The sequence below is a fragment of the Sinocyclocheilus rhinocerous genome, unplaced genomic scaffold (genome assembly GCF_001515625.1).
Source record: "Sinocyclocheilus rhinocerous isolate Xijiao unplaced genomic scaffold, SAMN03320098_v1.1 scaffold6421, whole genome shotgun sequence".
NCBI classification, from domain to species: Eukaryota; Metazoa; Chordata; class Actinopteri; order Cypriniformes; family Cyprinidae; genus Sinocyclocheilus; species Sinocyclocheilus rhinocerous.
In genome coordinates this window covers 12,764-37,459 of record NW_015664189.1, presented here as the reverse complement: position 1 = coordinate 37,459, position 24,696 = coordinate 12,764, and the positions used below count along the sequence as shown (strand labels likewise).

At 36.9% G+C, this 24,696-nt stretch overlaps 1 protein-coding gene across 1 annotated transcript; it reads right to left on the bottom strand.

The window, feature by feature from the left end:
• Positions 1-6,037: 6,037 nt before the first annotated feature.
• Positions 6,038-24,455, bottom strand: LOC107729867 (oxysterol-binding protein-related protein 10-like). Its single transcript, XM_016540587.1, has 12 exons — positions 24,283-24,455; positions 21,923-22,002; positions 21,548-21,616; positions 18,557-18,748; positions 14,255-14,591; positions 10,562-10,692; positions 9,791-9,934; positions 9,246-9,717; positions 7,665-7,851; positions 7,400-7,582; positions 6,648-6,801; positions 6,038-6,423 (listed from the first exon to the last, which is right to left on the bottom strand). The coding sequence occupies exons 1-12, from the start codon at positions 24,326-24,328 to the stop codon at positions 6,379-6,381; spliced, it is 2,040 nt and encodes a 679-aa protein (XP_016396073.1). The 5' UTR covers positions 24,329-24,455; the 3' UTR covers positions 6,038-6,378.
• Between the last annotated feature and the right edge of the window lie 241 nt (positions 24,456-24,696).

Here is a 24,696-nt window from a genome sequence, read left to right as displayed (position 1 = left end):
ATGCCACAGGAAAAGTGATCAAGCACATCCACTAAATATGTCTAAATTCATATAATTTTTGTTCAACTTCTGCGTAATGAGTTTACGTAATTTCAGTGCTTATCTCCATTAATGAGAGTGGAATATTTAATGTAAATGTGTATATCGAAATGAAAACAGATTGTAAAATCATTGTTTACTTCATTACTTTTCTCACACCAGGAAAAAGAATGCATACGCATGGTCTAGAATGTCCGTACGATGCGTACATATTTACGGCAAGTTTATTTTTTATAAATCCCGATATGTGCGTGGAAAATTGCGTACGCAATTTCTATGCCCATTTTGTGCGTGCGCAACGTTTATAAATAAGAACCCTGGTCTTTTCTGCTTCAATTACATAAATGCTTAAATGTGTGAATTTCTTAAAAAAATAACTAAGTAAACTGATTTACTGTTGATTTTGGCAAATCTTCTTCCACACAGAAATTAAGCTGGAATATTCCCATCAGTTTACAAGTGAAGACGAGCATCAAATCATCAGGAAGAGCTGTAATCTGCAAAGACTGAGTTTATTTAAGAGACACACTGAAGATACTGAAGAACAAACAGGTTGGTCTTAATTCTTCATTCTTCATTAATGAGGTTGATGGTAAAGTTTTAAGCAGTTTTGGATTTTGTTTGTTGTAATAGGAAAAAATCTTTAGATCTCTGCAATAATACGGCTAAAGCATCAATAAGGGACACTTTCTACAACCCGAATTCCGGAAATGTTCGGACGTTTTTTGTTCTCACTAAAAATATTTTCTCATAACATGAGATCTGCAGTTTAGTTTAAATATGAATTATTATAGCACTCCTCGCTGTCATTAAAACAGCATGCCACAGGAAAAGTGATCAAGCACATCCACTAAATATGTCTAAATTCATATAATTTTTGTTCAACTTCTGCGTAATGAGTTTACGTAATTTCAGTGCTTATCTCCATTAATGAGAGTGGAATATTTAATGTAAATGTGTATATCGAAATGAAAACAGATTTTAAAATAGTTGTTTACTTCATTACTTTTCTCACCCCAGGAAAACGAGTGCGTATGCATGGTCTAGAATATCCGTACGGTGCGTACATATTTACGCCAAGTTTATTTTTTATAAATCCCGATATGTGCGTGGAAAATTGCGTACGCAATTTCTATGCCCATTTTGTGCGTGCGCAACGTTTATAAATGAGACCCCTGGGGATTTCACTGTCTTCCAGTGTCTCAAAATAACCCTACTTGCCATTATAATACATACCATAATAACAGAAAATACATCCTTTGAAACATTAGGTATTTGAGACTTGTCACCTAATAAACACAGTTTAGGGGTTAACACTTTTAAACCATCTGTGTCAGCGCTGACACATAAAACCAAGCTGTATTCATGTTACTGTAACTCTTCAACCGTTTGCACTATCAAAATAATTCAAATTGCTCCTGACAGTAGACAACATGCGCTTTTTCGCATGGTATATTTCAGAACCATACCAGCAACTTAAGATATCCATAACTTGATATCCAAAAGGATGGTTTAACAAGACTACATTCCCAAATACAATGTAAAAAGGTACCTGTTTCCAACAGGCATTTCTAACATGAATTGTCTTTCAATAATTTTTATTTCTATAAAAAAGCACAACAACAACAGGGGCAGTAATGCAGTGGGCAAGTAATGTAAGCAGTGTACAGACTAACACCGGCTAATACCAATAACTCCGACTACCACAGCAAGCCTAATACTATATAGGTATGTTTTGGGAGTTTTGCAAAAATGTAGATAGAGATGTTTTTCCAATGGACCTGTGTTGTTTTAAACAGTATGGCTAAAAAAACGTATAGAAACTTTTTCTCAAGTGTGCATTCTCATGTGACTTGCAAGGTTTTGTTTGACTCTGAAACTGTTTCCACACTGTTAGCAGGCAAAAGATTTCTCTCCGGAGTGAATTCTCACGTGACTCTCAAGGCTTTGTTTCAATGTGAAATTCTTTCCACACTGAGAACAGGTGAAAGGCTTCTTTCCGGTGTGAATTATCTTGTGTCTCTCAAGGCTTCCTTGTTGTGTGAAACTCTTTCCACACTGAGAACAGATGAAAGGCTTCTTTCCGGGGTGAATTCTCTTGTGTCTCTTGAGTTTTTTTTTTTCATTGTGAAACTCTTTCCACATAGAGAGCAGGTGAAAGTTTTCTCTCCAGTGTAAATTCTCATGTGCTGCTTAAAGCTTGCTTGTTGAATGAACAGCTTAACATCGTGATGTCTGTCAGCCATCGGCGATGGACGATGGCATCGTCTATCGGCTCAACCCTAGTGTAAGACTTTTTAATTTAACTCAGTTCTAATGATACTGAATTTAAAAAAATACAAGCCAATAAAATAACCTTGAAAGTAAATTAAAATTGGACAAAAAAAATTAATAGGCCTATTAAATATCAGTATATTATTTTCATTCAGTTCTATGGAACAGAATCAGATACAACCTTTTTGACTAATTATACAAATAATTTATAGTCCTACAAAGCTATTATTATCAGAGCACGTGAGCAGTGCATAGCAAGAGGGTAGCGTCATTTTACTAGCGTTGCCCAGTACAGTTTTACTACAGCATGTTACAGTACAGTAGCGCTATTGCAAACAGGGACAAGTATAATACATAGAAATTTCCTGTCGGCGCGTTATTTGAGTGGACTTTGCTTTTCCAGTTAGCGTGAGTGGTAGGCTACATGAGCGGAACGCACATTCATAGAGCAGAACATTCAGCGGAGCGTCACGCGAGTGAAACCTGTGCTGAACACTGCTGGGCGGTGTGGCACAGCATATTGTCACAGACAGAAGAGGAGAGACTTTATTATACAGGTGATAAGCAGGTGAGCAGCAATGCAAGACAGCAGATAAGTATCTTGTGAACAGTTCTGGTAACTTAAGCCCCGTTTCCACCGCAGGAACTTTCCCCAGGAACTAGGGACTTCGACTCCCTGCCAAATTATTACCCCCCTAGTTGAAATCGCTACCTGATTGCCTAATCCGAACCCCTCCCCCACACTTTACCCTAAACCTACCAATACTAGGGGGGTAGTAATCTGGCGGGGGTCAGAATTGGGCACAACTCCGGTACTCGGTGTGTTTCCACCACAGGAACCAGGATCTAAATTTCCGGGTAAAAAATTGCCTCTCAGAAAGTACCTGCTCGCGAGGTAGTACTTTTTAAAAGGTCCGGAAATTTTGGGGGCGGGACTTGGGCACTGAACATGCTGATCGGTTGAGTTCACACAGCATTGTATTTCAACCACCATTCATTCGCATAATTAAAAAAAAAATATTACTGTTATTGTGTCATGAAATGTAGTTTTAAAAGTATTTCAGGCGAGAATGTAGTTGTTTAAAACTCAAATCTGCGGTTTATTTATAAAGACAGCGACTATTTGAAAATGTGCTTCGCCGATTTCGGAGACGATCAGCTCCACTCGAGCAGCGGGCGCTCAGTGCTCATGTTTCCTGATGAGAGCAGCCTCAACTCGGCTAGTCCTTCTGACATTTGCCGCTGGCTCTGATGTCTCTGTAGTGGTTAAACATAAGATATAATTCATTTGGGGAAATCTAACAGGTAATCTTTGGTCTTTATTCTATTAGTCTATTAATATGTTAAAATGAAAATGAAAAGAGGCAATGTTTGATTTAATATTTCGTTTCATTGTAATGTATGTAGGCTACGTTCCCTGAACTACATTTCTGTGGCTATTAATATGTTTAAATGAAAACGAAAAGAGGCAGAGGTGTTTGATATCATATTCCGTCTTATTGTAAATACAGTGAGGAAAATTGCAGTAGCCAAGGCGAGCTGACTGACGTTATCAATTACGCTGCTGTTCCATTTGCAGAATTACCGGACTTGCGTCGTCCCGTCCCCGTGAGTTCGCACTCCTGAGTCAAACTGGCACAGTCCGAACTACTGAGGACGCAAATCCGAAATTTGCGTACTTGGTATTGAGAAACACGAGCAAACCTACGTCACCAGAGTATTTGCCTATTCTTCATGGTACTTTTGACCACGAAGGTAACGCAGACAGCAAGGTCTGGGGGGAAAAAGTTCCTGGGACAAATTGTTCCAGGTAATTTCAGTGGAAAAGCGGCTTTAGCTGTTGATTGAGTGTCAACAATGTCCATTTCCTCTCTAGGAAGAATCCACAGAGCAGACCGGAGAAGGCTGTGAAGATGGCAAACTTGCAAGGAGTCCAGTGGCCTGTAGCATGAAGCCGGTTTCAGTTTTTACCCAGGTAAGTTTGTGTTTAGTTTGAGCAAACTCTGAGTTTTCGGGCTCAAGAAGATGGGTTGGTGTTGAGCGGGTTTCACACCATGGTAACTTACGCTACAGCTACCCTGCTCCAGAGCAAGTTTTATTCTGGTTTAGAGATCGCAAACCCAAACTGGACCAATCAAGCTGTGAGCAAAGTGACATATATCCAGTTGTGTACCGTGGGGTTTCAGTCAGGGCCTTCAGTAAGCAACTGTAAACTACATACCCTTACACATCTATCTTACACATCTCTGTAACAGCTAACGCAGCCATATGCATATAATTCGCATATTATTCCGCACACAAGCTCTCAACAACAATGACAGCTGATCAACAATTTCAAAAAAAGGCCAAACATGGCCAAATAACTTGTTGTGCTCGGTGCTAGCTGTTAGCCACTCATAGCACTCAAATAGTTGCAATCTTTGAAATGGCGCACAAAACATTTGTTAGCGAATTCATAGCGAATGGGTGTAGTTTATCCTTTCTCAGTTATTCCTCTTTTTTTATGTAGGATATTCCAGTTCAACCTCAACGAAACTAATCATAGGTTCATAGCTGATCCTGATCTAAGCCAGGTTGGATTTGTTTAGTTTTGTCAACTCTAAACCTACTCTGAAACTCTGAGTTTGTTCATCTCGCTTCGTGCTACAGGCCACAGGTAAGTGATCTGAGGTGAGATCAATGGGTATGTCCTACATATCTAAAGCCCTAAACACACTGCATGATTTTCGGCTGTCCCAGATGAAAGATTGGCATTGTGAAACAATCGTGGCAATTTCTGTGATCGTGGCTCCTAATCGGTGGTCCTGTGTCGTACAGTGAGAGAGGTTCAAAGACGGCTGCTGTCACAGGCTGCGTTCCAAATCAGACGCGCTCGTTTTCTCAGACGCTTGCAGAAAAAGGCTACCCAAAACAAAGTTACTGGGTTAATCTTTTTCACGTTTCCTTGGTTGGTAGATGCACCGAGGACCTGATTATAGCACTTAAAAATCAGATTTTCATGATCCCCTTTAAAAGTGCATCAGAATTGCGGAGGGGCAGAGCGATGTCAAACTTCTCGGGTAAAATCTCATTTAATGGCCAATTAGTTTGAACAATAGCGTTCTGTCAGCAGGCCTCAGTAATTAGCAGTGACTCATGAAGAGGATATTGATTAACCAGACATGCTCATTCATTTAACATTTAATAACTCAATCACAGCACCATCAGCTCACCTGATCAGTGAAAACACAACCATTTTCATCTGTTTAATGTCTGCTGATTCATCTCAAACATAATATCATCACTTGTTCATCTGTCAAGAACATGTGCAGATCATATTTCACAGCAAAATACAGTTTTATTTCTTAACTAAACATAAGAAACTGAAGCTTATTTCAGGACCATCAAGATTTATTTAAAATAATTGTGAAGTACTTCTATATTGTGATTGTATTTGCTGTACTAAGTTATGCTGATTTAAATAAAATATTATATTACAATATTTATTTGTTGGAATGGAATAAAAAAATAGGATATTGCAGTAATAATAAGTTAGGTGGGAAATGTGTAATTTTTATTAAAATAATGTCACAATGCAAAAACCTTATATAATGTATTATTAATAATATAATTATGATAGAATTGAATTTATACAATGTATAATTGAATTTACAATTTAATTATGAATTATTACAATATAATGAATTATATTAATTAATATATATATATATATATATATAATATTGGGGTGAAATACTGAATTTGATTCTGAACATCTTGTCCACATTGTTAAATGCACACTGGATGTAAATCCATAACTCTTACTCTGTTAACAAATCATCTAGTAACAGATCACATAAATACTGTGTACATGTGCATATCCACAAAGGCTCGGTTATAATCGTGAAAAATAATATATCATTTATACAGTGTATAAAAGGTCTGTTCTATGTGTCCATGTTCTCATATATACACACTGGTTTCTGTACAGTCTGTAGTGTGATGCATCATTATTCTCCTGTTTTTGATTTTTGCGGTTTGTTTTCAGTCCCTGTGTTAGTCTGATCAGCGTTCATCTTCCTTTCTTCAATGTGTTTTCCATAAGGGGTTTCTGTAGACCCATTCGTCATCCTGCACACAGACAAATACCTTCATCAGCTTCACACCATAGAAACTCCAGAAAAACGGTTAAAATGGTTTCATCTTAGCTGCATAAGAGAGATAAGCTTCACAATCTAAATGGTCCATTTTTCCCAAAGTTTTCTAATGCATTTACTTCAGATTTATAGTCTGTCAGGTTTCAAAACCAGTCTGTAACTGTAGACGTGTCTGAGTGGTTTCAGTCATGAACACACCTCTTTGTTGAAGTATTTGGGTTTCCAGGGCATGTTGTTGGCAGCTCTCTGTCTCTCATCTGATCGCTGGTCTTCCTCTAACACATGCTTGTGTTCAGTGGCCAGATCAACGTTTCCTTCCTTGAGCACCGCGGTCACATGCTGCCAGAGATGCCTGAGATCAAAAACACAGAATATCACAACTATATCAATGACCACAAAATAAAAAAAGTAGCTTACTAAGGCTGCATTTATTTGTTAAAAATACTGTAAAATCAGCAATATTAAGATATACTATTACAATTTAAATAGCTGTTTACTATGTGAATATATTGTAAAAAGTAATTTATTGCTGTGATCAAAGCTGAATTTTCAGCATCATTGCTCCAGTCCTCAGAGTCACACGATCCTTCAGAAATCCCAAAGTATGGGCTTTTTAAAGACTTTTTTAATAAGAAAAAATTGTATTTAGCAAGGATGCATTAAATCGATCAAAAGTGAAATTAAGGTTACAAAAGATTTCAAATAAATGCTGCTCTTTTGAACTTCTTTCATCAAAGAATCCTGAAAAATAAATGTGTATCATGGTTTCCAGAAAATATGAAGCAGCACAACGGTTTTCAACATTGATAATAATCAGAAATGTTTCTTATAGTGCTTAAATTTATTAGACCACCACCCAGTGTAAGGTTTGAGCCACAGCTACCCTAAACTAACAGTATTGGTGGTTACCAAAAATTATATATATAAATATAGTAATCAGAGAGTTTTACCTGGACTCGGTCCGGCCCTGTTTCTCGACGGGGCGAATCATCTTCCTGATGACGGGCAGTTTGTTTGTGTCGATGACTTTGGTCTCTCCACTGCTGTAGATGAACTCCAGTGTCCCGTTCCACTCGCCCTGAGCTTTACACACCACCGTCCCGCTGGAGTTTTGCTTCACCTCTGCACTGACCCTGAACACACACACCTTCATCATCATCATCATCATCACTCATAGACTTTCAGATTTCAGAATCAATGACATTGCTGACTGACCTGTGAACTTTGCCCCCGTAGAAGGGTTTGGTGTGGAATGTGACGTTGGCCGAGTATCCGGTCTTAGCGCAGCTGATGGTGACTTTTCCTCCGAGCTCCACCCACGGCACGGTGAGGATGGATCGAGCGTACGCACTCGGGAATGTAAACACGTACTCCTCCCCGTGATCGCGCAGGTACAACACGCCTGAAGAGCACAGAGCAAAACCCTAAAGCACGACTGAACACATCAGCACAGATGATCCATCAGGTTCACATCACACCAAGAGTCCAACGGGAAAACAAACGCATTCACACAACACCTTTCACCCCTGAACTGAATTGTGACGTAGTGAAAAGTATCTGCTACAGAAAAATCTTGAAATAAATCTCATGAAATCCCGATTCCAAGAACCTTAAAGGAGAATCATACATACTACATAAGTTATATATATATATATATATATACACACACACACTGAACAAAATTATAAATGCAACACTTTTGTTTTTGCCCCCATTTTTCATGAGCTGAACTCAAAGATCTAAGACTTTTTCTATGTACACAAAAGACCTATTTCTCTCAAATATTGTTCACAAATCTGTCTAAATCTGTGTTAGTGAGCACTTCTCCTTTGCCGAGATAATCCATCCACCTCACAGGTGTGGCATATCAAGATGCTGATTAGACAGCATTATTATTGCACAGGTGTGCCTTAGGCTCACATTTTAGAGTGGCCTTTTATTGTGGGCAGCTTAAGGCACACCTGTGCAATAATCATGTTGTCTAATCAGCATCTTGATATGCCTCACCTGTGAGGTGGATGGATTATCTTGGCAAAGGAGAAGTGCTCACTAACACAGATTTAGACATGTGTGTGAACAATATTTGAGAGAAATAGGCCTTTTGTGTACATAGAAAAAGTCTTAGATCTTTGAGTTCAGCTCATGAAAAATGGGGGCAAAAACAAAAGTGTTGCGTTTATAATTTTGTTCAGTGTATATACACACATACATTCATATATAACTTTACACAAGAGCAACTAGTAAACACATCGTAACATTCTGTAACATATGTAAGCATCATAAGTCCATCTCCTGTTGTACTATCACATAAAAATCCACCAACATATTTGTTTAGAACTGTTCTTGACTGTTTTCGCTTATAAACTGGGCTTGATCTGTGCATATTTTTCTCCTGATTCAGACTAGGTGACTTTTCACTGGAGAAAGCAATATTATGGATAAAGGACAGTTTGAAGTTAAAACTTCTTAATGATGGACTCATTTCTAACAAACACAGTTTTTCACTTCACAAGACATTAACTGATGGACTGGAGTGGTGTGGATTACTTGTGGATTATTGTGATGTTTTTATCAGCTGTTTGGACTCTCATTCTGACGGCACCCATTCACTGCAGAGGATCCATTGGTGAGCAAGTGATGTAATGCTAAATTTCTCCACATCTGATGAAGAAACAAACTCATCTACATCTTGGATGGCCTGAGGATGAGTACATTTTCAGCTAATTTTTTTTTTTGCATGAACAATCCCTTTAATTGTGAAATTTACTAGCAACCTCTGAGTGAAAATTGACCCACCTTCTCCTACCATAGAGACGCCCACTGACATGCCCATGAACTTGCTCTTGGTCCAGATGTGTGTGTTGACGCACATGCCTCTCTCAGCACACTCACAGTAAAACCCAGACACTGGAGGATGATGGGAAACCTGCTCCGCCACGAAACGCACCCTGTAAGGGTCTGACCCCGCCCCCGTCACCTCCTGATTAGTCCTGGGGTTGGTCTCAGTCCTCAGAGGGCAGACTCGATCTTGTGGAACCTCCCACGAGCAGTGGAAGGTCTCGCCCAGCACCGGGTTGTAGGGCTTTTTGGCGACGGCACCCTTACGTCCTTCATGGAAGGCGGTCATGTAATATTCAACGAAACGCATCATACGCTCCTCCGGGGTGCTTCCGGCAGAGATGGACAGGAACAGGTCCGGGTGTGCCATGAAGTTAGCGTACATCTCCAGCAGTGAACGCTTCTCCAGGATGAATGTGGGAAGAACAACCTGCACACAGATAGACACCTTAAAGTCAAATACTGATACTGATGTGTTACTGATGTGTTGTTGTGATTCACACCCGTGTGAGATCCATGCCCAGTTTGAGTTGAGACAGCAGATGCAGAATGACGCTCCTCTGGTCGTCCAACACACCCAGATCTTCTTCAGTGTTATCATCTGAATCCATCACCTCCTCCTCAGGAGAAATCACTTCCATCCCATCCTGTAGCAAACACACACATCACATATATGACCTCACACAACTAAATTTATGCAACAATATTCTATAAAATGAATAAAAGAATGAATACATAAAAAAAAAAATAGAAAAATATTTGATTATATAGTTTGTATATCATTTATATATATATATAGCCTATATTATGAATTAAATTTATTAATAGTGATTGTAAAAACATTTATAATCTTATAAAACAATCAATTTCAAATAAATGCTGTTTGATTCAACATCCTATTCATCAAAGAATCAGTTTCCACAAAAATATTAAGCAGCAAAACTGTTTTTAACATTGTTAATAATCAGAAATGTTTCTTAAGCAGCAAATCAGCATATTAGAATGATTTCTGAAAGATCATGTGACACTGAAGACTGGAGTAATGATGCTGAAAATTCAGCTTTGATCACAGAAATAAATTACATTTTACAATATATTAAAATAGAAAACTTATTTTAAACTGAAATAATATTTTACAATATTGCATTTCTAGTACTGTATTTTTGGAAATACAAATGCAGCTTCAATGAGCATAAAAATGTAAACATTTCAAAATCTTACTGACCCAAAACTTTTGAAGGGTAAAATATGTATAATGCGCAGTATTGCCTCACCTCAGTGTTCTGCAGCAAGTTTGGTTTCCTGAGGGAGTGCGAGGGCTCAGTGGAGCTCCGGGTAACAGCACCGCTGTTCCTCAGAAGTTCTCCTGAGGGCGACTTTGGGACGGTCCACACGGGAACATTATCTGCAGGAACACATGACCAGCGGTCAGCAGTTACCCATCACACCGAAACTCAAAACCAAATCAATTAGTGACCTTCAGTCTGCGTTCAGTCTGTCACGCTGATGACCCTGATGAAAAAAAACAGCCTAAAGTGGCTTACAGAGTTTAGCTGGCTGACAAATGCCCATCAAACTAAAACTGGAAACCAACTAAAACCAGCAAACCACCTAGGTGATTTTTTTTCAGCAGGAATGATTCACATCTTTCAACACAAACATCATATGCTGCTTTGAATGTTTTAACACTGTATTATTATTTTTTATATATATATATAACCAATTAATTGTAGATTAATTCTGCAGCAGTTCAGTGTGTTGTAAAAAGATGTGAAGTTTCTTTAAGCTCTTGTACTGATGCAGAAACATCTCAAATTCTCATGACATCATGATCAAAGCATCATCAGGGCTGCATGAACTTGGCATCTGCTCTCACAATATTTCTGATCAGCTGATGTCAAGTTTCTTACATTCAGACAGATTCAGCCACATACAATTTATGACATAACTGAGATGTAAATACAGTTTGTCTTTGTGATATTGTGGCCCATTAAGCTGTAGATTATTTGCATTTTAATAAGAGATAGATAGACAGACAGACAGACAGACAGACAGATAGATAGATAGATATTAATTTATAAAGATTTTATTAATTTATAAATGCATGAGATGCATGAGGCTCTTTTTAGAAACCATCTACTCTCAGAAAACTGAAATAAACAACCACTGCTGGAACAGAAGTCTTATCATTTACATAAACAATCACTTTTGATGACTATATACAGACTGTTTACTTGAACTCTGGCCCATATGACTAATATCAGAAACACTCTAGAGAGATTAACTAATGCTTTCCCTCGACTTTTCTCACAGATTTACCCAAGAAAAGAATAAAAATCACCAATGAGATCTTTGATCTTTGGAGAGTATGTGGAGTCTCTCACAGCCGAATGTTTGACACTTAGCGGGATAGTTCACCTAAAAATGAAAATTCTCTCATTACTCACCCTCATGTCGCTCCAAACCCATAAGACCTTCGTTCATCTTTGGAACACAAATTAAGATATTTTGATGAAATCCGAGAGCTCTCAGACCCTGCATAGACAGCAATGGTACAACCACGATCAAGGCCCAGAAACATAGCAAGGAAATCGATAAAATAGTCCATGTGACATCAGTGGTTCAACCGTAATTTTACAAAGCTACAAGAATATTTTTTCAGCAAAGAAAACAAAATATACAAATAAAATCACGGTTGAACCACTGAAGTCACATGGACCATTTTAACAATGTGTCATATTAAATGTCTTTACTATGTTTCTGTGTCTTGAACATGGTTGGACCCTTGCTGTCTATGAAGGATAAGAAAGCTCTCAGATTTCATAAAAAAAATCTTAATTTGTGTTCCGAAGACAAACGAAGGTCTTGCGGCTTTGGAATGACATGAGGGTGAGTAATTAATGACAGAATTTACATTTTTGGGTGAACTATCCCTTTAAATCCTCGAGCTCTAAATAAGCAACCTCTGAACAATAAAATGTCAAAAAAAAAAAAAACCCCTTTTACACCAAGATTGATAACCATATTAGCACACGTCAACTGACTTTGGTATAACGCTCTGTTTATTATGAGTGCACTGCAGTTTTATCGTCCATAAACGCACTAGCTCTTTAAAGCAAGATGGATTCTGATTGGCTGTCGATGTTTTTAACGTTCATCAGCTGAAAATAAAAATCGTTCTGAAAGTTATTCCAATATTGTTCCTCTGTATCGTTATCGTTATGGTTGGACTCTGTGATTCTTTTTTAGAACAATTTTTAAAGGGTTACTCCACCCCAAAATGAAAATTTTGTCATTAATCACTTACCAAGCAAAGAAAACAAAAATAACGACTTTATTCATCAATTTGTCTCCTCCGCGTAACAGCGTATCTGTGTGGTGATGGGTTTGGAATGACATGGGGGTAAGTGATTAATGACAAAATTTTAATTTTGGGGTGGAGTAACCCTTTAATACTACGTATATATTTATCGTAACTGTTATAGCCCTTGGTGTGAATGGACCTTCAGATTCTTAAAACTGTAAATCACAGGGAAAAATTTTAACATTGAATACATTTTTTAAATATATTAAAATACAAAACATGTATTTTAAATTGTAATGCTATTTCACATTACTATTTTTACTGTATTTGTGATCAAATAAATGCAGCCTTGTTGAGCAGAAAAAAACTTCTTTCAGAAACACTGAAATGTGGAATGTTCCCAAACTTTTGAACAGTAAATCCACAGCTGAAAATAATTAAATAAAATGTCAAAAAATAAAAGTGTTTCTTATGACCACGATTCTCCTCGAAAACACTACAACGGACATCATCAAGCATCATTTCAGATTAATTAATTCTTTTCTGAATAAGTTGGAAAACAAATCCTCACACAGACCATGCAGAGAAACATCCATGCAGACCAGAACATGTAAAACATTTCTGGCTGATCATTGTGACGTAAAGCAAACTGATCATGCAAACAAACACACAATATGGATTTACCTGATTGGTGTTACCCTCGTTTGGATCTGTAGGCCCCGCCCCGTTCACAGCCCCGCCCATGTCAGAGTCCCGCCCCTTCAATGTGTGTCACTAGCCACTAGGTGTGTAACAGACCTCAGTCAGAGATCAAAGATGTCGTCTGAACCCATTCCTTTAATTCATTTCCGTAACATCAGAAACATTCTAAGCGATCAGTTTTGGATTCACTCCATACACCAATACGGTCTCATTTCCATCTCAATTTGAACTCATCTGAAGCATTCAGGGTGAGAGAGGAACAAGTATTTTCGCTCTCATACTTTCAAAAATATGTTTTACAAAACAGAAGAAAAACAGCATTAAACGAAGGCTGAAACAAAACGCAGTTCGTTCTCTCCAAACACAAGGAACAGAACCTGAGATCTGAAGATCAACATTCAAAACTGAAAATACAAAAGGAAAATACAATATTCAGATCAGGCACAAAGTCATTCAGCTCTCAAGTGTTTCTCCTTGGAGAAAGAAAGATATCAAAGGTGTCCATTGATATCAAGGAGTTCTCGTTTTGTTCTTTTAGTTGTTTTTTTGGCAGAGTGAATCAACATAAAAAAAATGAATAAAAATGCAAAAGATAAAATCAAATAAAAAATCATGGCAATTGATTTTGATGCCCAGAGTGAAGCATCTGAGTCCATGTCAGGGTCGATCTGAAATGTTTTATTGGATCCACTGGGTCGTTTTGAGTTTTCAGGCACCTGTCTGTGTGTGTGTGTGTGTGTGTGTTTCTTTGGCATGTGGTTCGTCCAGCATTGAAAAGCGACTGGAATCAGATTCCAAACACTCACACAAATCATGCATTAACATGTTACACACTCAGCACGAATACAAATGATACAACCAGGCACAGAACCGAATGAACAAACGATTCAAATGAAGAGCTAAAATACAGATGAACTCACACAAACAGTGAACATGCAGTATGAATGACGAACAGCCCTTCAACAACAATTATTGCAAACGTTTAGCTGCATGGGGCCCGTTAGATACGGACAGGGGCCGCAGTCAACCTCGCCCTGATCTTTGGCCGGCTCCGGGTCTGGAGGAGGCACAGGCGTCTGTAGGGTGTCCGTATTGGACTCACCGGAGGGCGGCCCGCGGTCGTGTCCGGCACTCTGCTGTAATATAGTCAGGCACTCGCCAAGGCAGCTCAGGGTGGCGGCAGAGGTGGCTTTCAGCAGCAGCAGGTCATGATCCAGGCAGGACAGGGATCCTCGCATCGGCAGAGACTCGATGGACTGGACCAGACTCTTCTGCTGACCCTCGGCCTGGTTCATAACCTGAAGAAATGAGGAAGGAGCTTTACTGCGGTCGACCGGCAGGTGGCGCCATTCAGCTACACTCTTAAAAATAAAGGCTCTTTATTGGCATCAATGGTTCTGTGAAGAACCTTGAACATCTGTGGAACCTTGCAAATGCAGAAAAGGTTCTTTATAGTCAAAAAAGGTTCTTTAGATTGTTAAAATGTACTTCAAAATGGTTCTTTTAGGGACTGTTCACTGAAAGGTTCTCTGGGGAACCAAAAATGGTTCTGCTATGGCATCACTGCAAAAACACCCTTTTGGAACCTTTATTTTCAAGAGTGTACATAACTAACTAGAACACAGCCCTTGGGATTAAACTGGTACAAATATCATCAAAAAGCTCGCAAGTCTGTTTCTATAATAAAACACTGATTCTGATGTAAGATTTTTTTTTTTAAAGAAATTAATACTTTTATTAATGAAGGATGCATAAATGTCATTAAAGGTGACATTTATGATGTTGCAAAATATTTATATTTCATATAAATGCTGTTCTTTTTGAGTTTTCTATTCATCAAAGAATCCTGAAAATTAATATCAATTTCCACAAAACATGAAGCAGCACAACTGTTTTCCACATTTATAATAATAAGAAATGTTTCTTGAGCAGCAAATCAGCATATTAGAATGATTTCTGAAGGATCATGTGACACTGAAGAAGACTGAAGTAATGATGCTGAAAATTCAGCTTTGCATCACAGAAATAAATTCTATTTTCAAATATATTCAAATAGAAAACAGCTACTTTTACTGTTTTTACTGTATTTATAATCAAATAGCCCTAAATGTGGTCTTGGTGAGCAGATGAGACTTCTTAGCACATTATTGTAAAGTATCTTGGTATCATAATTTTTAATCAGATCTTTCTCCACCTCTGAAATGCCTGATGTAATCGAGGGCCTGAAATCAAAGCGGTAAAGTTTCCGCTGTGGTTGATGTGGATGATCACACGAGCCGTGTGTCGACAGAAGTGACGGACGAGGTAATAATGTTTCAGCTGACGCAGGACTTACTTAATTCTCTAAATGATGCTCTGGCACAGAAATAAAGTGGTTCCCAACCCTGGTCCTGGAGGCACCCCAACACTGCACATTTTGAATGTCTCCTTAATCAAACACACCTGATTCAGGTTATCAGCTCATTAGTAGAGACTCCAAGACCTGAAACTGGTGTGTCAGAGAAATGAGAGATGCAAATTGTGCAGTGTTGGGGTGCCTCCAGGACCAGGGTTGGGAACCACTGCAATAGAGCTCAAACTGACACAGTTTATATGAGGAGAAACATCTCTGTGACGCTTCTTTATGCTCGGAGCTACAAAACCAGCTCAGTTGGTTCCTTATTTCTATTAAAGGAAAGAGATGTTTCCGGAGAAAGTCGGTGTGAAAATGCAGTATTCACAGTCATGCATTTGGCAGATGCTTTTATTCAAAGCATCTTACATTTTATTTTATTACATTTTAATTACTTTTATTTTATTTTATTTATTCATTACATTTTATTCAAGATAATAATCTTGACAATAAAAAAATTGGCGACAAAAACTTTAGTTGTCGAATAGTCGTTTGATCTCATTACCTAAAGTAAGGACCTGCAATAACGCGATTTGACCAGTGTGGCGCTGTAGCGCAACTCTAATTCAGCTCTCCAGGCTGTAATCCAATAGAAGACACATTTATGAGAAGTACAAACTAGGGATGGGCGATACCCCTTATTTTGTTTTCGATACGATACCGATATTTTTCAAGGCAGTATCGTCGATATTGATTCGATACTTCTGCACTAAACTTTTAAATTATGGAAATTATTAAATTACTAAGAGTAAAATGGGTAATGAAAACCACTTAACTTTATGTTTAAAACGCATTTTAACCCGTTTAATCCCAAATTTTTCCCTACAAAAAAATACAACCATCAACGTATTTCAAAATTGTTACTTTTTTGTAACATATATCATCACATTTTTATATTAGTGCTACCAGTATTACAACATTAATATTCTAACTTATTTGTAACATTTGAACTTTTGATTTAGTGCAATATTTTGTACTGCCATTAGGGACTGCCAGTGAATGGCTGTTGCATGCATAAAATGCAACCTTTACATGATCAATATTATCTTTCAACTTTCAATTTAAATAATTGTAATTGCACAAACTATGTAGGCTACAATTTCAATTTGTTTATTGTGAAATAACTCAAACATTTATGTTTTTATTTCTGTCCTCTGATAAGCATTGTTCAGGGCTGCCATTCCCAAAAGCTTTAATGCTTTTTTATGATACTTTTGGGAAACGCAGCCCTGTTTGAATGCACTGTCAGCAGTGAGTGAATGCTCTCTGTGATTGATTGGTTCTGTCTTGCAACATTTGCATGTGTTCAGATGGGCAGGAAAATAGTTCTATCCTACACAATTATTCGCTAACAAAGGTTATTCGTCCAATTCAATGCATATTGTACGCATTATTATTATTTTTGTTAAATAAAACCACTGGTAAATAAAACGCACCTTAGTATCGATATTTTTTGTTTGAGTATCGATACTTTCGATACTCGCGTCAGTATCGATATATCGATACTTCGGATCGATACGCCCATCCCTAGTACAAACGAAGCAGAACCAGTAGAGTGAGGGTACGCGTTACAAAACTACAAACAAATGTGTTGTCATGTTTAAAGGTGGATATAGCCTACTCACAGTGAAGTTTTCGAGGTAAAAAGTTCTGTATAAGTTACACAAGCAGCGTTTAACTGTTAGCGAACATCCGCATGCTGCTGAGAGCAGCGTTTCGATGAATATGCAAATGCAATTTCCCCTCAATAACAAAATAAAACAACTAAAATACTAGTAGTGAGAAAACAGCAGTTAAGAAAGCATCTGATCATAGCAACGTGGATATGTTTGCAACAGCTCTGCAATTCATCACGTCATATTTATTTATATAACTCTATACAATAGATCGCTATAAAGCAAGCAGCTTTACAGTATTAAACGCGCGCGCACGCACACAAAAAGCATTGTCAGTTGTTGCTTTCCATTACAATTACAACATGATTTTCTCCTATAAAGCAGCTCTCCAGTAATAATTTGATTTGCACAGATTAAAGCTTGATCCAGCTCACATAATTTGACTATATGTTTGATTTTGTCTCACTATTGGAACTAATAATTTCTTATGCTCTGTTGAATTCCTTTGAATTTAAATTCAGTTATTCCCTCTTCCAAAGTCCAATTCAACATCCTGTGAAATGTGACAAATTCACTTCACATTCATGGACATTAATTGAAAGGAGCACACACACACACACACACACACACACAAATGTATTTAAATTGCATTTAAAATTTCATCCATTAGATTACACAATTTTAACATAATGCTTTTATTTGAACATAACCAAATAAACTCAAGGTGATGCATAGCCTACTTGTCAGTCATACATAAATGAAACCGGTCAGATTTCTGCTCTCAAAAAAAAAAATCATGCCATAGTTTAATATTAACTAGGTTATTTGCAGTTATTTGATTTAATTTAAATAATCATATTTTCAAAATGCATTTATTTAAATTGTTTGGAATCAGCATAAATCTGTTTATTGTGAAAACAATTACATTTATTCAGTTTAAAGTATGAGCATGGTTCAAATATGGCTAACTGTGGAACAAGCAATATTCAGTCAGTTAAAATGTATGAGATTTGAAACAAATTAGAAAACCGTTTTTATTTATGTATGACTGACAAATATGCATAATATTAAGTTTATTAGTTTGTTAAACTGTCATCTTAATTGATGGAAATTGTTTGTCCAATTCAAATACATACATCTTAAATTTTAATAATATTTTGAGTGTTCTTTAATTCTGCATTAGATCAGACAGGAGATTCATGATGGTCTGTAATTATCCTCCATCAGTCCAGTGTTTGAGGTGTGTGTGTCTGACCTCTTTGACCTCCAGGAGGCGCTCTGGGTACTGGTTTCTGGCACGGCGGGCGGCTGCAGGCGACTTATGGTGCGTGATGGTAACGATGTTGCTCTGAGGCCCGTGGTGAGGGAGATGTCTCTGAGATGCAGGAGAGGAAGACGGAGGGAGGTGAGGAAGCAGAGAGAAACTCCGCGTTCGGCCCGACGAACCCTGAGACACACAGAGAGAGATGGTAAAAAAAAAAAACTTCCCATTCACAGATACACATAATACAGTCTAACCAGCAGTGCATGCAGAATTACAGCTTCATTCACACCGCAATCACACTCCAGAAAACACAAGCCACAGACGTCACAACCAGAAAATGACCTTCACACGACTGCTAAATACACTAAAGCATCAGAACTATACAGATAAAATAATGTCTTAAAAGATAAAAAAAAAGAGCCTGATATATTATCAAAAAATACTGAAACCTACAAACATCCTAGTTAATGCATTAACATATACAACTAATTAAATGATGATTAAATCAGGGATATTATCATTAAATAAAACAAACAAAAAAAATAATTTCTTGAAATAAAATAAATGTTAACTGAAGTAAAATATATTAAGCTAGTTGCCAAGGAAACATTTCTCATTTTCATTTAGTTTCCGCTCAAGTGCTTTAGTTAACTTGATTTTATAAAATAACTCAAACGTAAACTGAAATAAATAAAAATAAAATAAACTGAAATAAAAAAAAAACTATGTAGACATATTTAAAAATAATAATAATAATGACAATAACACACAACAAAGTTACTAAAACTTTAAATAAAATTAAAATGAAAAGTAAATATAAAAACAAAAACTAATTCAAACTATTAATAAAACTATAACAGTATACAGTATATCATTTCAATGATACTAAAATAACACCATTAAACAATGTTTAAATGCATGTAATCAGTGTTAGGCATTAAAACTTTGTGGTTTCTAAAGTTTGTTCTGAACATTTAGAGCTGATTAAAACAGGATTTTATCACACATGCACAGACATCAGCAAAGCATCTGTTTATCACTAAATTGGTAACTTATAAATCAAACCTAGATGTGATGTGTAACAAAAGTCAGTTAGCGTGTTTGTGTGGTGAAGAGTAATGATCAATGAAAATCAATAAGTGAAATATCACCCATGAGTGATTCACAGAAATGTGAAGAGAACTGCATCTTTACAGTAAGATTAAATCCAAGTGAGAAAAGCTGTTTTCAGTATGGAATATGTTGATAAACGAATATATGTGTATTGCTGTGAGTTTTGATGCAGTTTGAGGATAATCAGTTTGTTTTTGTGTTTGAGCTGCTACTGTGATGTGAGTGTCATTCACACAGATTACTGTACTTCACAATCACACAAGCGCCTGTTACCGAGTTTACTCAGAATTCAGTGTGTTAATTACAACAAGATGATGCAATTAATCACAACAATTCACAGCCTTGAATATAACATTATATGAGCCTTTAAAGGGGTCATATGATGCGATTTCAATTTTTCCTTTCAATAATGTACAGTATGTGGAAAATAATGTGTTTTTTGAACCTTAAACCGCATAAACACATTTCATTACACCAAATACACAAAATAATGTTCTTTTTAGCAACATCATATGACCCCTTTAAATGAAGTGACTCACAGAGCAGAAGTAGGTCAGATGTTCACACAGACAGGTGTCTGTCTCTTTCTCTCTCTCTGTAAAACACTATAGCGCTCTATCTCTCAGGTGAACAAAGATGTGTGTGTGTGTGTGTGTGTGTGTGGGCCGAACACATTCTGACAGCGAACGTGGGCACAAAGCAACTGAAGCCAAATGCCGTCCCACAGGCCTGAAATCATTTTTTAAATAAACCATTCATTTTATTTAGTGCAGTGTGTGGTGCAATGATTTTTCTAGCCAAGGACATTATTAGACATTTTATCAGTGATCTTCATTCTTATTAGTTAATGTATTAAAGCATTAACACTGCACCGAATCATATTGCAAGAAAACTGATGTATCAGGAATTTTGTCATTGCATCATGACTCAATTAATCAAAAATGTCCCATAAATACAGTTTAGAATCATTTTATAATGTTACCTTTTTAAAAAAAAGTGCCAAGAATGAATGAATAAATAAATAAAAAATTATGAATAATTTTTAAAAATTAATTAAATGAATAACACAACAAATAAATCTCATCTTTGGAAAAAAGTATTTTCCTTTCTTTTTAGTGCTTTAGGCTTTGAATTAGTAATGCAACTATGCAAAACAATTATTCGTAATACTTAATGAGTATTTTGTCTTTTTTTTCCTGTTAACATCTCAAAATCCTTGAAATAGGATAAGTAAGCCATGGAGTAAGACAAAACACACTCATATTTAAGATACAGTCTATAAAAACAAGTCATAATGTCTCATGCAGTGTTCCTTCTCAAGTACGTTTATCTTGTTTCAAGGACTTTCAGTGATATTTTAACTAGAAAACTAATTTAAACAAGTAATCAAAAACCTTTTTTTGCAGTATGCAGCTAACTTATTTAAAAAGTGGTCATTGAAAAATGCTTATTTATATATAAAAAGTGCTGATGTGAATATTGGTGGAATTTGTATTTTTTCATATTTTTGTATTTTGAGACTGAGGTGGGAGATTATGTTTTTTTTTTAAAGATTCAGAAACAACGCTGTGAACTGAAAAACAAAAGTAGTATGTGTGTGCTAATGCCCTCAGCAGTGACTCTAGATCCGTCTGGATCAATATGTGTGATATCAGTTACAGAGGAACTCCGAGAAAGAGGCAGAATAAAGCATCTGTTCTTCACTCAATGAAGCTCTGTGATCATGAGATGATGAGCAGTTACTACAGCACAGCATTAACAGAGACAGACCGCCACTGTGTGTAAAACAATCAAACACTTCAGGACATGAGACACGTAATGTAACAAACACACATTAAACAAGAGAAAGTGTGTGTGTGTGTGTGTTACCTGTGCGTCCAATGTGTTCTGAGTTCGGTCGACACACATATGCTCGTCACAATCCTTTAGTTTTCTCATCTGTGAACAACAACTGATCAGATTACACCTTAGCAAAGAGCCCTCAAGATGACTTAAAATGATTTCAAATATGACAGGCTAAAACAACTATATCAAGATCTTTCTTATTTTAATTCACTTCAACAATTGTTCTTTTTTATTTTTATTTTTAACTGTTTCTTTGAAGAACAACGATTCTCACGGTCTTGAAATACCTGCATTTCAATTTTATAAGTGTGATTTCTAGACCTGGAAAAGTTCGTGTGTGTGTGTTTGTGTGTTTGTTTGTGTGTGTGTGTGTGTGTGTGTGTGTGTGTTCGCACAGACCTTGGCACTGCTGTCGGAGTGGCGTCTGGTACACGCCTGTAGTTGCGTCATCCACTGCTGCTGTTCTGTGGCGTCCACCGCTGGGACAGAGGAATTATGGGAGAAAACATGAGAGAGAGAGGGAGAGTAAATATGCAAAGTATTAATGCATTATAGTCACCATGGAAACAGCTTAAAAGATGCATTTCTATTAAATCATGTTAGATTGGGATTGAAGTAAAACACCAAAACTGTTACTAAGTAGAGAACTAACTAAGAAGTAACTAAAATGTAAACATAAAAGTGATACTAATTCAAACTCTAAATAAAAACTACAGTATAATAGTATCTCACTGATACTAAAATAACACACTGATCTTTCACAATGACTGCCGAGGGTCAGACGAGTGACACTGAACACCGCATCACTTCCACATTCAACAGGAAGCCAGACTATTCCTAGAGACAAAACAAACGCCAGTGAAGCACTTGAGCTGAAATCATCAAACTTCCCTGAGCTTCAGCAGGGCATCAACATTAGAGCCTGAATAAACCAGAAACAGACCATTAATGAGAAACAGAGCAGCAGCCGCCCAAACATTAACACAACACAACATAACACACACACACACACACACACACACACGCACTGCATCTTTGCAATTTTAAAATGATTATATTTCATTTGGTTTATTTAACAAGCACACTCTTACAAAACATTATAGATAAGATGTGGTGTGCTAATCTGGTCACATTAAATGGAAGTATTTTGCACACAAGAGTAAAAATCAAGGGAACAGACTAACATTAACATTGCATTCAATCATATCGCAGGAAAACTGATGCATCAGGAAACATTTTGTAATAAAAATCTAAATTATTAATCAGATGCCTAATGTTTCCTATCCATACTGTCATTTTTTTAATGTTGGCTTGCAAAACCTGATTTTGTTACAGGTGCCAAAAATAAATAAGTAAAAATAAATACATTAAATATGTAATAAATACATATAAAATGCATCAATATAAAATAAAAAACAAATATGTAAAAAACGAATAATAAACAAATCAATATAAAATAAAATAAATCTAATACACATCAATAAATAAATTAAATTATACTAAATTAATAAATCTAAAATAAAAATGTTAAATATAATAAATGAATAAATAAATATTTTTTTAAGCAGGCCAGCTTTGATTTCATGTTGAATTTAAGATGACATGACCTGATTTTCATCATCAAGGTCCTTGGTTTCATAGCTTAGCCAAATCCTCACAACTGAGAGCCACCTTGGACCAGCTAGTAGAATCCAGCTACTAAACCTCACAGTAAATACCCAGAACCCCTTGAGATGGCAGCAGCGCGCAGATCCTCTGAGAGTCAATGTACCAGATGTTCTTCCTCTCACTGTTTCTCAGTTATTGTTGCTCATAGAAATAGATGTTGTCTCTCATCAGAACATGCAGCACTACAACCTTCATCAGAACCCATTTAATGCTCATTTAATGGGTAAAACAGATGTTAAGAGTGCTTCATCACGGATAAGCTTCACTCCGATCCGCTCGGCATTAGCAATTTAAACAAGCTCCCACTTTAATTAGGTGATGAAGATGCTTCTGTAACGAGCAGGAGATGGACCGACTGCAATTAACAGAGATGCTAATAAACACAGATTCATTCTAAACAATGAACCTAATGACACAGAGAGAACATTGGAAATCTATGGAATTTATTCCTGATGCGCAGCTGAATTTCCAGCATCATTACTCCAGTCTTCAGTGTCACATGATCTTCAGAAATCATTCTAATATGCTGATTTGCTGCTCAAGAAACATTTCTGATTATTATCAATGCTGAAAACAGTTGTGCTGGTGATTATTTTTGCAGAAACCGTAATTTTTTTGGATTCTTTGATGAATTGAAAGTTCAAAAGAACAGAATTTATTTGAAATAGAAATATTTTGTAACATTATAAATGCCTTCACTCTCAATTTTTATCAATTTAATGCATGCTTGATGAATAAAAGTAGTAATTTCTTGGGGGAAAAAAAAATCTAACTTTTGAATGGTAGTGTATAGAACTGACATCCAAATGGAAGTGAATCATGTGTTTAGTTCACAGTTTTTCTCCATATGGCTGGACAGACTGAGAAACAGACTGAATGCCAGCGAGACTCTCAATACAAAAGCCTCCAGAACTACAGAGAGAAAAATACTGAATAAATACACAAACTCCTGCATGAAACATGAATTTTGTAAAGAGAGGCCGCTGGTTGCCGTGGTAACAGCCCAATACTGCTGCGTGAAACAAGTAACCTTTAGCTCATCGTCTCCTGAACGCACTGACCTGAGAGTCACGAGCGCGAGTGTAAAATACCTCTGAGTTTGAAGAGCTCCCCATTGGCCGAGCTGACGATGAACATGTGAGGCGCCTCGTCGCTCGCCGTCACAGACGCACCAATCAGAGGCAGGGATCCGCGGGCCTTCTGACTCCGCCCCTGCTCGCTCACGAAATACTGCAGCTGACCCACATCAGGGTCCAACACGAAATACCTGCACACACACAGATTAACATACATCACCATACATTCATACAGTCATGCATCACCACTTGAGTGAGGAGAGAATGACTCGGTGTGTTGCATTGCACTGCACCATGTGTTACATTATATGATAACATTATCATATACATAATCATAACATTATATGATTTTATTTCTAAATACTTGGAGAGAAATACTTTGACAGAACATGCAAAGCTGACAGTCCTGTGGTGTGGCATGCTTCATTT